The sequence below is a fragment of the Physeter macrocephalus genome, chromosome 20, assembly GCF_002837175.3.
Source record: "Physeter macrocephalus isolate SW-GA chromosome 20, ASM283717v5, whole genome shotgun sequence".
Classification (NCBI taxonomy): Eukaryota; Metazoa; Chordata; class Mammalia; order Artiodactyla; family Physeteridae; genus Physeter; species Physeter macrocephalus.
This window is the reverse complement of record NC_041233.1, coordinates 55,842,233-55,856,893: the sequence shown is the minus strand read 5'-3', so window position 1 is coordinate 55,856,893 and position 14,661 is coordinate 55,842,233. Positions and strand designations below refer to the sequence as shown.

The 14,661-nt window shown below is 47.0% G+C and overlaps 1 protein-coding gene across 2 annotated transcripts in view; it reads right to left on the bottom strand.

The window, feature by feature from the left end:
* The window catches only part of CNNM1 (cyclin and CBS domain divalent metal cation transport mediator 1), a 53,466-nt gene that overhangs the window by 7,183 nt on the left and 31,622 nt on the right, over positions 1 to 14,661 (bottom strand). Inside the window, exons 5-8 of one of the 2 annotated variants that reach the window (XM_007118035.3) lie at positions 13,635 to 13,734; positions 13,236 to 13,283; positions 9,751 to 9,813; positions 2,050 to 2,213 (exon numbers count right to left, since the gene is read on the bottom strand). In XM_007118035.3, coding sequence (XP_007118097.2) covers positions 2,050 to 2,213; positions 9,751 to 9,813; positions 13,236 to 13,283; positions 13,635 to 13,734 — 375 coding nt within the window. The remainder of the gene's footprint in view (positions 1 to 2,049; positions 2,214 to 9,750; positions 9,814 to 13,235; positions 13,284 to 13,634; positions 13,735 to 14,661) is intronic. The other variant, XM_024121489.2, reaches the window with a different exon arrangement.

Below are 14,661 nucleotides of genomic sequence, written 5' to 3'. Positions count from 1 at the left end.
AATTCCCAATGCACTTAAAACAGAATCCAGACACCATACTCTGGTCTAAAGATGCCAGGCAACACTGCTGCCAGCACTCCATTCCCAACTCACATCGGCCTCGTCTTTGCGCATAATGCGCCAGAACAAAGATCCTCCTTGGACCACCAAGCTCTTTCCTGCTTCTGTTGTTTCTATCTTGAACATTCTCTCCACACCCGCTTCCAGGTCTCAACAAAAGAGACCTGCTCTCTCAGGCTGCTCTGACAACCATTTGTAAAGCAGCCTCCTTGCCAATTCTGCCCAATCACTGTTTATCCCATGATCCAGTTTATTTCCTTCATAGCCTTCATCACTCCCCTAAATTACCTAGGTTATTTATGTTGTTACGTGTTTATCATCTTTCTCCGCCTAGGAGCATGGAAGCTCTAGAAAGGTAGGAGCTTGCTGTCTTGTTCACCATGATATCTCGCTGATGCCTATACAGTGCCAAGCACGAGCAGGTAGTCAGTAAATATCTGTTGAACCACTGACTCATATAGCGACATTCAGTTTCTTTTCCCACAAACCATGTGCCCAGTACTACAAACCACTAAGAGTTAGTATAGCAGAATTTCTCTTCTCCCATTTTTTCCTACCTCCACTTCTGAGGAAGGCGTGCAATGAGAGGGCTTCAGGGCTGGAAGCAAGAGGGAGGAGAATCGTGGGCTGCGGTTTTCTGAGGTTCATTCTCACTGTCACGGTAGACTAGTAAGTGTCCACAGTCATACACACCGTGCGTGTTGTTGGGTTAGTGCCTAAAGCACTTCTCCCGGGCTCTGTCAGCTCTGATGTCCCTAAACTCTGCCCAAAGCCCAAGGACTCAAAGGCTTGGACTCTGGAGACAGAGAGACTCAATCTGAAGTTTGGCTCTGCCATGTCCCAGCCACGTGACCTTATACTCCTCAAGCTCCCACGTCGTCTATAGAGTGGGGATGACACGTACCTACCTGTTAAGGTGGTTGTAGGACTCAGTGGGAAATTCGTTCAAGGACTTAAAGTGCATGGCACACAGCACCCCACCAACAGTCGTTGTCCCAGCCCACCCCCCAGGAGTGACCCCTCTTCTCCACGGTTACTTTTCTCAACGCTCTTGAGTTTTAGTTCAGGGTGTTTGCAGAGTTCTGGAACATCGAAAGCCAGCCAGCACACACCACCCTCAAATCAGTGTTCTGAACAGAAGGAAGGGACCTCCTCCCACCTTTGTGATTTCCATACACTTCTCACCCGGCCTGCAACTGGGATGACTGTTACCAAGTGAGTGCGTAGGGTGTTTAGCTGGACTCGGGTAAATGGGTTCCCTTCTGATCTCAGGCCAAGTGTGTAATAGTTTGTGGAATGCTAGCAAACAAAACAAACAAAATAAAACCTATCAAAGCAAGAGAAAGGAGGGAATCTTAGAATGTTTCTGTCCAATACCAATCTCAATGAGGGGCATGAAGAAACAGCTCTCCTCCTTAATTACAAGGCGATAAGCACTGCTTCCTCTCTCTACTGCACTTGCAAAGCGGCTCTCTTCAAATAGCTCAGTGACAGCAAGGGGTTATAATAATATTTTCAACGACAAAATATTTTCAGCTAACATACAGGCTGAATTGTGTTTTAGACTTTAAATATTAATACGTAAAATCTTATCCACATGTAAAATCATAGCATCGTTTCTTCTATACCCTTGGTTTATTAATCACCTGCAAATTTACCTTGAATAAATAAAATCAACCTGGTGCCAATGGCAGGGCATCCAAAGGAAACAGTTCTGCCGGCAGCTTGTCTCGGGCAAGCTAATTCCCTATCACTTCAGGCCTCAGTTTCTCCACAATGAAAAATGGGGATCAGGAGATCTTAATGAACCATCATGGTTCAAACAAACAAAGGGACAATAACGGTGACAAATAATGAACAGGATAGAGCTAACCGAAACCAGGGCCTTTAGAAAGCCAGGGAGCTATTGCCCCGCAGCATCATCTTGGAACAGGGGGAACAGGATGCTGCTGGCTGGGAGTGAGGGGACAGCCCTCCCTGGGGAGCTACCTTCACAAACTGCACGTCGCTGAGGATGTGGACTGAGTAGTCGGGTGTGTAGAGGTTGTTGCTGCTACTGCACAGCTGGGTGTTGCTTCCCCCAAAGTCGCTGCGCTCACGGCTCGGAGACTCGGAGCGGTTCAACCCGCTGCAGCGGGAAGGGGACCGGTTTACTGCAGAGGGTGAGAGAGAGGAGAGGGAGAAAAGGCAAGGAGGGAGGGGTGGGGAGGAAGGAGAGGGGAACAGAAAGAGGGAGAGAGAGAAAGGGGTGTCGTTTACCGAGGTCTCGCAGTACGTTTAGGTGATGGCAACACCGAGTGGCGGACTGGGCCCTCTCCCCTCCCGTCAGAGCCCAGGAAAGTGCCTGGCGGCTCCATTTACGGGGAGCAAATACACCTAAGGCCTCGAGGCTCCACTCAGCTCAGGCTCCTCCTGCTCCACATGACCTCTAGCAGCGAGAAGCTGCGTGGGCTGCTGCCTTTCTCGGTTCTGGGGTACGTCACGTGCAGGAGATGAGGACCCTTCTGTGAGTGTGGGTTGCTACCCCAGACCATGAGACCCTCTATTGGGGTGAGTTCTTTTATATAAACTCCATTCACAAACCTTCTTTTAGGAAGGCTGAGGCCTTAGGTTTGCCCTAAAAACCACCTGTCGCAGCACAGGTAAGCAGCCCTCACCATGGTGAGGCATTTCAGAGGGGATGACGCAGGCCCCAACACTGGCAGGGCCGGGGACAAGCGGAGGCCCATAAACCATGTGGATAGATATTTAAATCCCATCAATAAACTGTTAAAATATGTTCTATCCTTGTCTTTGACAAATATAACTTCTTAAAAACCTAGCAGGCCAGATGAGACTCCTTAAGAGTTTTGTGCTGGAAAATGGGCTGTAGGGGGAGAACCAGCTCTGCCCTAGGGCTTCCTGGCCCCGTCTCCCAGAGCTGTTTGGGTGGGGAATTCAGGACTCCCATACCTGAAATGTGGTCTGGAAGGAAGAACACAGCTCTGGGTGGTACATCCCTTTGGCTCTGTGAACTGCTCACCCCAGAGAGGCGTGGAGCTGAGGATGGCCAAAGTGAGGCCCCCTAAAGGGTGGGTCTAGGGCAGGGCTCTTTCTAGGCTCAAAGGCCGGAGGCTGGAATAACCCTCCAGGCCTTCTGTCAAAGGCCTCTTAAATGTTCAGAGCCGGCTTCTTTTTCCATTTTCAAGAACCACTTCTTGGGAAAGTTCCATTAAGACCACATCACTTGGTTTCAAAATGGACTGTGTGAACTACCCTCCCAGGATCAACAGAAGAGAAGAGAGGTTCTTAAGGTGACCCTAGCCATTATCTCCACCACAGAATAACCCTGAATGAGAGACCGCAAAGCCCCTCCCACCCCTCTGCTTCCCAACTGACGCCACTCTTCATTTCTTCCCAAAAAAGAGAAATGGGAGGCTGTCAGCCTCTCCTAACACAGATTCAGTTCAGGGGCTCCAATGAAGAGTCTGATTCCTCAGAGATTCTGCTCCTTGGTTCTTTCAGGGAAGAACCTTGGGAATTTAATTCTGTCTCTTAAGATAATGCTGCCATCCATCAAAATGATTAGCATCTATTTGGAGTGACTTCTGGAGGTCTGTCGATCTGTTTAGCTGCCAGGCTGTTACTGTTGTCTGGCAAACCATGTAGTAGTGGAAAGACTAAAATGACAATAGGTTGAATCATTTTCTCATTAGAGCCAGAATAATCACTGCCTTGATCGGATTATAGAATTAAGGGTTCCACGTCCAGTCTTCCCCTTCTCAGTAAGTGTCATTCACATACATGCTGTTACTTAAACCAGAAACCTGGGAGTCTCCCGTGACTCCTGCCAATCTGTCAGCCCCACATCAAGTCTCCACTTCCCCGACATAATAAACTCATCTGCCCCAACCTCTGTCTCCACTCAAGTCCCAGTTTACCGTCACCCTCGCCTGGACCACAGTCTGGTCTCCCCAGTTATAATCTCATAATCTGTTCTCACCTCAGCTGTCAAAAGCACATTTTAAAAACACAAATCAGCTTCCTGTTGAATCTCAATAAAATCCATACTCCTTGCTGTGACCCCTAAACCCCCTAAGACTTGAGCCCTGCCTTCCTGTCTGATCTCATCTTGGGGCTCCCTCTCCTCGCCTGCTTGCTCTGCTCTAGCTTACTGGCCACGCTGGGGATCCTCAACCATGTAAGCATACCCACCTCAGTAGATGCCATTTCCCCTGCTCCCCCTCCCCGCATTTTAGCACCATTCCTGTCCCTGCTCTCACTTCTCAGTCATTAGGTCTCAGCTGAAACACTGCCTTCTCTGAAGACCTGGTCTGGCCACCCTAAGAAGATTACCCCTATTTTCCTCTATCACTGTCCCCTGTTCATCTCTTTAAAGCACTTTTCACAAGTTTTAATTAATTACATGTTTGCATTTATTTGTAATGCCTACTCAGTTCAATGATAAATTCTATGAGGGCAAAGACCTTGTCTTTTCTGGTCATTGTTGTACATCTGGTACCTAGCACAGTGCCTGGCCCAGAGCAGGCACTCAATAAAAAAGTACAGAATGAACAAATCAGCACCTAAGAATCCCTGAAGGAGTTTTATTTAGAATCTAAATTTTCTTTTAAAAAGGTTTCAGGGTTCTCAATCACCCTGGAATCAGAAGGCTTTCCCCCTGCAACCTAAGTCATTTTAGGGAAGCTGACTTCTTGAAGTGAGGGGTGGGTAGAAGAACACCTCAGAAATGCACTGGAGCGTTAAATAGTGTGCAGTGAGAATCCAAGGGCACCAAGAAGCCTCAGGCCTTGGCTCCATAACTTGAGGAAGAGGCCGCAGGGAGCATCAAGACCTTCTGTCTGTCAGTCTGTCTGTTTAATAAGAGCATGTAAAACGGGGGGTCTTGGAGTCAGGTCTCCTACTTATCCGCTGGGTGACACCAGAGTGACCAGGGACTGAGAGGGACAGTGATGGTGCCATGGAGAACAGACTGAAGCACCAAGGTGACTGTAAATAGCAGTAACATTGGGCAGAAAAATACCCATTGCACGCCTGGTCTTGATCCCTTGAAAACAAACCGATGAGGTCTGGCTTGCCTAGGCCCACTGTGGCTGTTCTGAGGTGGTGACTGACTAAGTAAGTCGGTGGTGTTTCCTCAGGGCTGTTTGTTGTGGAAAAGCGGGGCAGGCAGTCCTGCAGGAGTGCAGCTTCTTTGGTGTGAGCAGAGTCTGGAAATCACACCTTGATCTGGTGGGTTTTATCCCCAACTCAGTTTGGAACGAAGAGAGACAGTGTGAGCAGGCGTTTGTGGTTTCAGTTACCCTGAGGAGTGACCACTGCTCCTTGATAACCCTCCACCTTGCCTGGTGGGACATGTGCTTCACATACCCCACATCTGCTGTTCTACAGCCTCATCCCTTATATGTCATAATTCAAGATAGGGTCAGGGAGGCTGATAGGGAACCACAACCCTATTGTATCTACTAAACAACTTCTGCCTGAATCACTTCTACTCCCTGTTGGAAACAGAGGAAACAGCTTCATCCCTGATCTCCCCAAAGCTCTCGTCTTCACTGGCACCCAGCACAAGCATGTCACCCTGCTGTCACTCACAAGGACCCACGTGTCAAACACAAGCGACATCACTGTTGCGCTGGGAGGAAAGACATGTCTTTTTTTTTTTTTTTTTTTTTAAAGTGAATACAATGCTATTGAAGCTTTATTCATAAAATCCCAAAGGATTCCCAACACCAGAAGATACCACTGTCTTACAAAGGTCGGGTATATAAAAGCAATTTTTAAATGACAAAGGAATCCTCATTTCATGACAGAGAAAGTCCCAGCTCATCTGAGTGTTGTGCAAGATCAATGTTTTTGTGTCCCAGAGTCTTACATTCCTCAACAGGTAGGATGCTGATGACTCGGCATTTTGGTAATTGTGCACATACACTCACAAGGTTCCTGAGCAAGGGAAATGGAAATGCTCCTAATAAAAAAAAGAGAAGAAATCAGTAACAGACGAGTGTCCCAGCAGCATGGCAAACTAGTTCAAGTTGTATAATTCCCCCTGGCATTTCCTAAGAGCACAGAGGCACAGCTTGGGGGAGTGAAGAGAGAAGGAGAATCCTAAGCACAGTGCAAAGAGGTCTAAGAGGCGACAGATCGGCGTGAAACTGACCACAGGACCCCTCAACAGGGCCCAGGCCCAGCTTCCGACATATCCCTTGCCCACTCTTGCTCTTACATCATACCCTCAAGCTGGCCCTGGAGAGACTGGCAGGAGGGCAACCCTGGGGGAGGGCAGGGTTTCCTGCTCTAGACCCCCAAGTGCTGTGGAGAAGTGTGGCAGACCTCATTCCTGCAGACTTCACGTGGTCAGTCTGCAAGAGATATCTGTCCTGGATGGCAAGTTGGAGTTACTGAGGTTGGGTGGAGAAGACACTGGGGTAAAATTGGGTCGGGGTGGGAGAAGGGGAGGAAGAGGATTTTAAACTACATTTAGGACTGGATGGAATCTCCCCTCATTCTGCACTGCTAGGCAGGGGCCCTGAAAACCTATGCACAGCTCTGCTTTACTCATGACACCTATGTCTGGAGAGCTTTCACGACTCTATCACAGGAGCAGGACCCATGATACAGAAGAACATCCGACTCCCCTTTTCAGTCTGGGGATTTGAGGGGAGGTAGGGCTCAGCAGCTGCTCACTTACATCTTTCAAAGCATCAGTGAGGGATGGGGAGGAAGAGCTCTGGTCACTGTCACTGTCCACGGGGCATCTGTGTTCTCTAAACTGGATGGGGGAATTTAATTACATAGGCTTATAGGATTACAAACTAGGATTATTAAAATTCATCATTCTGGGGTAATAGTCAACATCAGACAACCAAATGCCAAAAGCTCTCTGTCAAAGCTACAATGTGAACTCTGCAAATCAGCCCAAGTTAGGAGTCCAGATGAACTCACTCACGTTACATGGAGCTTTAATGGTTCCCAAATGTTTACTATGCAAGAGCCGGCCCAAAGGGATATTTCCACTTACCACATTTCACAAAGTAAAAAGATTATTTTTAGGTACTCCCTTTATATTCTGGGAAAAAACTAACCTCACTGATCTCAAAGTACATTACAGATGGACAACTGGGCATTGAAAAAGGACCCTTGCTTGCGACCTCTCTCCTGCCTTTGTCATGGGGAACTTGGAATCATCTCCACCATTGGGAGAAGAAAAAAGGGATGAATCTCGGGAGATCTGCAGTGGGGCCGTGTACTCTCAGCAGTTTCGTTTTTAAATGAAAGCACCTGCAAATCTGGCTAATTACACCACTCTGGAGGTAATCCACACACCACTCTGCTCTCCTTATTTCAAATAAGGCTCAAATAGAAGGGGACTGCCTATGGGTAATGGTGGCAATATTTGGTGTAGGGACCACCGGCCTCAACCCAGAGGGAGCACCTTAGTTCATTAGCACAGCTGTTTTCAAAATGCAAACAAGTCACAGCCCTCTAGAGGGCACAACACACCCATGTTCAGAAGGGCAGCAAGGTCCCGGCTTAGAACAACAGGACCTAAGAGACTTGGATGCCAGTCCTCATCCCTCTATCTTCTTACTACACCTTTGACAGTGACCCAACGGCTTAATTTCTCAGAGCTGTTTCCTTACCTATTGTTGCCCAGCAATAATTCCTAACTTCCAGGGTTTATCTAAGATGGGGGTAAGACATAATATATGTAAATTAATGTATCTGGAGCATAAATCAAGTATGGGACCAGAGTGTGCCCAGAACTGCTTTCCATAAAAATCCAATGACTGAGGCTTCTTCTGCTGATATGGAACAGAAGCAAGGGCTACTGGGAAATACCAAAGTATAGGCCCTGGGGATGTCACCCGGTCGCTAGGAAAGCTCGGCAGTTGGCTACAGAAAGAGATGAGACAGAAGAAGGTGAGATGAAAAGAGCTGAAGGAGAAGCAGAACGTTCCCATCTCTCATTTTCTCCTGCTGTGCCCGTCACTGCTCCACTCTGCAGAGTTAAACCAAGGGTGGGAATAAGCTGGCCTTGCTCTCCCCTACTTCCTATTGGGTTGAACACACACAGTCATGGAAAAGGTGGGGGGAAGGTTAAAAGAACTCTCAGGAGCACATGGCACCAGCCAGAGTTGGATCGGAAGACCCAGTACCTCCTAGGGGGACTGCACAGCAGAAATGAGTCACCTTAATTTTCATAATAAATACCGATGAACTAGAACTAACCTTCTTATAAGTAGGAAGTTATAATTAACTAGGTTGTCTGGTTAACTGAGGGTTAATTAAAAAAAATATATACTCCTGCTCTCCTGCTTTCATTCTTTTCTTTTTTTAAATGCTTTGATCCTTTTCATTGAAAATCTTTTAAAAATGTACATCTTTCCTTTCTGCTGAAACTTCATAGCACGTCTTCATTCACCAAGATTCCTCACATGGGAAGGATCTTGAAGGTCCATGATGTGGTCATTTCTAATTTTACGGGCATGTGGGGGTGACCACTTAGCTGGGGAGGGTACCAGACTGGCATCTCCCATTGACAGTACTCCTGTAGTCATCATGAAGGCATGAGCTCTCACAAAGCAAGAAAAAAATTTATTTCTTGGTGGAAAATCTCCACTAAGTAAGAGAGAAAACTTTGGTGATATTTGAGAAGGTGATTAAGTCGTCTCGTACAGATAAACATGGGAACCAGATGGTTTTTGATGGAAAAATGTGATTTGTGAGAAAGTAGAAATCAACATAAGTAGTTCTGAAGTTGCAAATTTGGGGGTTTGAGGTCTCAGAACAGAGCCTTTTGAATGTTGAGGGTCTACTATACAGACAGTGAAACATAACTGGATTCTTGATGCCTGAGGCTATGGTGGGGCCTCAGAATCATCGCCAAAGCATTGGGATAAGGGAAACAGATGTAGAGGCTATGGGAAATTGGGCTGTGCTTTAACTTCAAGGTAACTTAACAAACAAATTCTTAGTTTGGTCATCACTTGCTCCATGACCCTAAGAGATCAATGTCTAGGGATGAAAACAATATAAGCACTTAACTGATTGTTCAGATTTATTACATTCTACTCAATCCTTGAGTTACTGTGTGGCTCTGTGAGGAGCTACTTTACCTGATTAAAAAATAATCCAGTAACTTTTATTTAATTAACAAGAGAGGTTAAGCCTGATGAAAAGTTGTTTTGAAAATTTTACATATAGCATCCTTTGTATGAGCAGAGCTAGAGAGAATATGGTCGCTACACAGTAACATTGCTAGAAAGATAAGGAGGGGTTGTGGGTTAGCTAGAGGCAGAGACCACATAGAAGAAAAGATGGAGGAAAAATAGGAATAAAGCATAGTCTTTCATCGTTTCTTCCTATTTTTCTTCTGCTGCACCCCTTATCCCTCCATTCTGCAGTCAGACAAACGATAAGGAAAAATTCACACCATTCCTCACCCCACCATTTCTCCATCTACGTACACAGATATATCCTTCGGGGCTAAGTTCACAAGTGACACCATTGAACCAGCAATGCCTGGTCAGTGAGTACAAGTGAGTGTCCGCCATGCAACGTGCTATGCCTTAGTCCTGGGAGAGACTAGTTGGGAGAGACTAGTTTTCATGTGGGACAGTGACAGAGACCAAAGGCCTCTTGCATACCCCATGGATCTATGGAGATCGAGACCCCATGCATGTTTACCTGGGGAGCCTGCCAGAGAGTCCCCTCTGCTGAAGGCGAAGGTACGAGACACAGAGACGGGCACTAAAGAGTCAAGGATTTGTGAGTTGCGTAAGGGAAGATAAACATAAAAGGAGAGAGACAAAGAGCAAAGCGTGTGAGACAGTCTGTTCCCGGATCTTCACAACATCACATTTCTCTGCCAAAGTGAATCTTGCCTCTGGAAACATGGAAATTGCATCCTCTCACAAAGTCACTCTCCAGAAAGAAGAAAATAAAATAGACTTTGCTGAAGGTCTTCCAAAAAGATGCACAATAATTTCTGAGGGGATCAGACCCGCCAATGACAAGAACAGGCAGTGCCCCAATAGGGAGTGTGTGTGAGCAGTGTTCTGTCTGAGGCGCCTTTTGGAGCCAGCAAATGTGCTGGGAGCCCAGCACTGCATTCCCCGGGCTCTCCCAGCTGCCTCAGGTCTCCAGCTCACCTGTGGGAGGGGTGAAAGCAAATGCATGCTCCTGCTAGGGGCATCCTTGAGGAAGCTGTCTCCTGCCTCGGGACTCCTAGGAGCTCCCTCTGTGGTCACAGTGCTGGGGAGGAACTGTGCGTGGCTAGAGGCTTGGGACACAGGAAGGGCAGCATTTCTAGCAATCTTAATGTAAATCAACTTGATAAACTAAATCAGTCATTTCTTTGCAAGTACAAGTGCTCCAAAGCACCTCTCTTCCTATCCCCTTTTCCTTCTCTCTCTTTCCCCACAGAATCTGAAATGGTGCTGGCTATCACTTGGGGCCTGGGTGGGGTGGAGTGTGTAGCAATACTCCAGTCCTTTCCCGATCTTGACCCTGATCAAGTAGTGTTTCTGCATGGGAATCTGTTTTCATCTCTCTTATCTGGTCATTCCCAGAGTCCCTTCCAAGGAGCTAAATGAAGTCAGAGTGCAGGTGACAGCACACTGAAATAGGTGGCTTCCATAGTCTTAGCTGCTGAGCCCGATGACCTGCCTGAAATTATCCAATAGTACAAAGGAGTGGGGAGGGGAAAGCCTTATACCTACCTGATAATCATTTGCTTTGTCAAATAATCGTATTCTTTGTCAAAGAATATTTTAACAGGCCCCTAGTGTCACGAGACACACTGGAATAAGAAACCCCATTGTCTCAAGAAGAATCCTAGCACTTCTGGGCCACAGATTAAATGTATACCCAGCCAAGCAGGTAGGAGACTTGCTCTCTCTCCAATTGCACACCCCTGTGGGCATCTGTTCTGGTCACGCTGAGCTCAGGCCCCGTTCCTCCAGAGTGCCAGGCTCACCACGGTCCTCCTGGGTTCCCTGGCAATCAGAACCAAGACCAAGGAGATAGTGCAGACTGTGTTCCCTTTGCCCTGCACAGGAAAACCAGAGCGACTTACTTGTAACCTCGAGTTCAACTTTGAGGCATTGGTCACAGGGCCAGTGTTCTGGCAAACTCATTGTCTCCTTTATTACCCTCAAGGCTGACAAAGCTCTAGGTTGGCATCTAGGACAGGAGTAGTTTGGTAGACTGAGACCCTACAAGAGTTTACTGCCTTGTGGCTCAGCTTAAGCTCTTCCTCAACCTACAGGTGAGGTCCCTGGCCAGTGAAAGATGCTGGGTGGCTGGACCTGGGCTGAGAGTGGACCTGAAACAAGGCGGGGCAGGGGGCGGGGGTGGTGTGAAGAACTCTTTGGAGTTTCGCTGTATTAGGTAAGGGGGGCTTGCGGGGGAGGATGGAAAATGTCTCCATACCCCTGCAGGCTAATTTAATTTCTTTTTCCTCCTGAAGATTGATAAAGATACTCACAAGTATGGGGAGGAAAAGAGAGGTTACTATTTCGTTTTAGTTAACCAGTTTTGAAGGAGAGATTAGTGTTGCAAGTTTACTGTGTCTCACGTATAAAATGGAAGGATTTTGATGGAAAGAACTAGAGACAGGAAGGAAGGAGAGGAGGAAACCAGATAACATCTTCTTACTACTTAAAAAACTTTTTTTAAAAGAAAGAAATTCATCTAAATCAGACGGGCTTGGGAGCTTTAGGTAGCTCTTTTCCCCTAGAGTTCCCCCCTTTTATGGTCTTGTGGAAGAGCCAGAATAGGGCCAACATGTCTAGGTAACATTTCATATCCCAGGAGTTACTCTACCATGAGCAATCCCCAATGTGATGGGTGGTGAAATCTCCTTTAGAGAACCAAGGTTTACCGGGTCCTGTAGACCATCCCTCCCCCATCTAGACTTCTTGTTCTGAGAACTGACGCTTCCTTCATCAACCTTAATTGAGATTGGTTGGTTTATATAAGTACAATAATGTACGAGGATTTTTTATTTTACAGCTCTCCTTCAACTCATGTTGGACCACCCCCTGGGTGTGGGCAGCTACTTCAATTTCATTTCAGACATCTGCTGGGCTAGGATGTGAAGTTACCCTGCAAATTGTTCTAATATTTCCACATAGAAATTACATTCTGGAACATGATGGATCTAAAATCTCTATTTCATTGTGCTGTGTGAACTAGTCAGGACACCGGAATGCATCTAGGTAAATCACCAACCTGCTGGGTGATTTGGAGCAAGTCATTTCTTTAGTTTCTCTGTGTTAAAATGGTATCTACTTTTCATGTGCCACGGATTGAGATATCAAGCTTTGGGTCCGTCTGATAAATCCCAATATAAAGCACTATGTTAAATCTTTCTTACGATGAGAAAAAACACCCCTTTGGCATTAAAATGGCCACCATAAACACTAAGAGCTGAAAGCAATGCAAAATTCAGACTGGTCAATCAAAGAGAAATCTAGAGAAATAATGCTTTCTGGATCACACTTTTATCACAATAAATGCCATGCCCTCTAAGCACAAGTGCAATAACTTATGCAGGAAAAAGAGAGAAGGTAGAGCACAGAAGGCGCAGAAGACACCCGCCAGCAGCCCCGTGCCAGCCCCCACCAGCATGCACGGCCAGCTGCAGACACTTCTCCACCAGCTGAGATGTGGTAAACGAGGAAAGAGAAGCAGGGACGCAACATACGCACCAGCCTGGGACTTACATCCTAAGATCTTGCAGTCACTTCTTACTAACCGCCACAGACACAATAATAGCGTATTAGGGTTTGCAAGTAAAGGACAGTGGGTGAATTATCACAGCAGCGAAGGAAAGGCTGAACCTCCACCAGAGCACACAAACCACGTGCCTGCATTCCCTGGCAGGTGACAATAAATGGTGCCTCCCCTCACAACCTCCCTCCCCCGTCATTCGTGATTTGCACGTGAGCAGAGAAGCAGCAGAAAACATTCCAGACACGCAGAAACTAAGCCCCCTGTGGTCCGTGGGTACCTGGCAGAAAGCAGTGTTCCTGGCAGAGCATACATAGAGGCTGCCAGCATTTGTGTTAGCCCTAACCCAGGCTGAGAGTGCTCGGTCCGGGTCCCCAGAGTGGGCCGAGGCAGGACCACAGCAGGGAGGATGAGGGAGGGGTTTGAGAGATACATACGAAGGACAGAGGATCCAGCCAGACTTCCAACCTTCCGCACATCGTTATCTAAGGACAGAAGGATGCAGTGTGTTTCAGAGGCAATTCAGAAAACACACCTTCTTAAAGGAATTCTCCCTCTTCCACCCCACCCACAGCACCAATCAACCCTGTAAAAACAGGGCAATCAGGTGGAAGTGTAAAAAGTAAAATAAACTTGTCTTTTCATATTGAAAATTACCACTATCCATCCCTAACACTGGGTAATGTTACAGTCTACCATGTACTTCCACATCTAAAGCCCGGGAAGGTAAAAGGCTTGTCCAGGGTCCATAACGGGAGTCACAACTTGAACCCAGAGGCATTTTCTCCACTGTCCCACTGCTTCCCCAATAAGCTATGGCTTGGAAACTGGAATACCTGAGCAAGCAGTGGTCATGATGGCTGGGACACCATAGTAGGTGAAGGCTCCGTTCTCGAAGCGAAGGCCTTCCTTACCAACCTCCACCTCCACTTTACCCTGGAGAAAGAAGGAAGTGTACTAAGGCTGTGGACGAGCACTTCCAGATCTACTAGTGACTATGACCCTAAGCACTTCTGCTTGGATAATAAGTGGACTTAAAATCTTATTACAGGGAAATGTGAATTCTGTCTGGATACGTTTCAGAAACAGCAACTCCAACTTCAGAAGGCCCTGGCAGTAAATTACTTGCTTAGTTCATAAAGCATCATCCCGTCATGTACATCCAAGCTTTCCTTGCAGGCTGTAATGGCTCTCCCATGATGCGGGTCCAGGCACCAGCTAGCCCAGAGCCCCGTAAACTGCCCCACTGTTGTAGTCTGAGACTAGACCATCTCTAAGTCTGGCTGAGATAAAGCCTGATTCTGTGAGAAGCATATGCACATAGTGTGCGTCTATGGGCCTGAAATCCACTACATGGATCCGCCCACACCCTATGAGGCCTGTACTATTTTTATCCCCAGTTTATAGATGAATCAATTCTGAGGCTCAGAGAGGTTAAATAACTCGGTCAAGGTTAGTTAGACTTTAAAGCTAGATCTTTCCAATTTCTGAACCTACAATCTTGCCACTACATTTTACGCCTCCAAGATTTATTTGAAAATGGTTAAGTTTATATTAGGCATAAGACTCTATGTGTTCCTTGTGTTATATAAATGATGTAACAGGACGCTTCTCCATTTCCAACAGTAAAGAATGCAACTCTAGGGGCTTCCCTGGTGGCGCAGTGGTTGAGAGTCTGCCTGCCGATGCAGGGGACACAGGTTCGTGCCCCGGTCTGTGAGGACCCCACATGCCGCGGAGCGGCTGGGCCCGTGAGCCATGGCCGCTGGGCCTGCGCGTCTGGAGCCTGTGCTCCGCAACGGGAGAGGCCACAACAGTGAGAGGCCCGTGTACCGAAAAAAAAAAAAAAAAAAAAAGAATGCA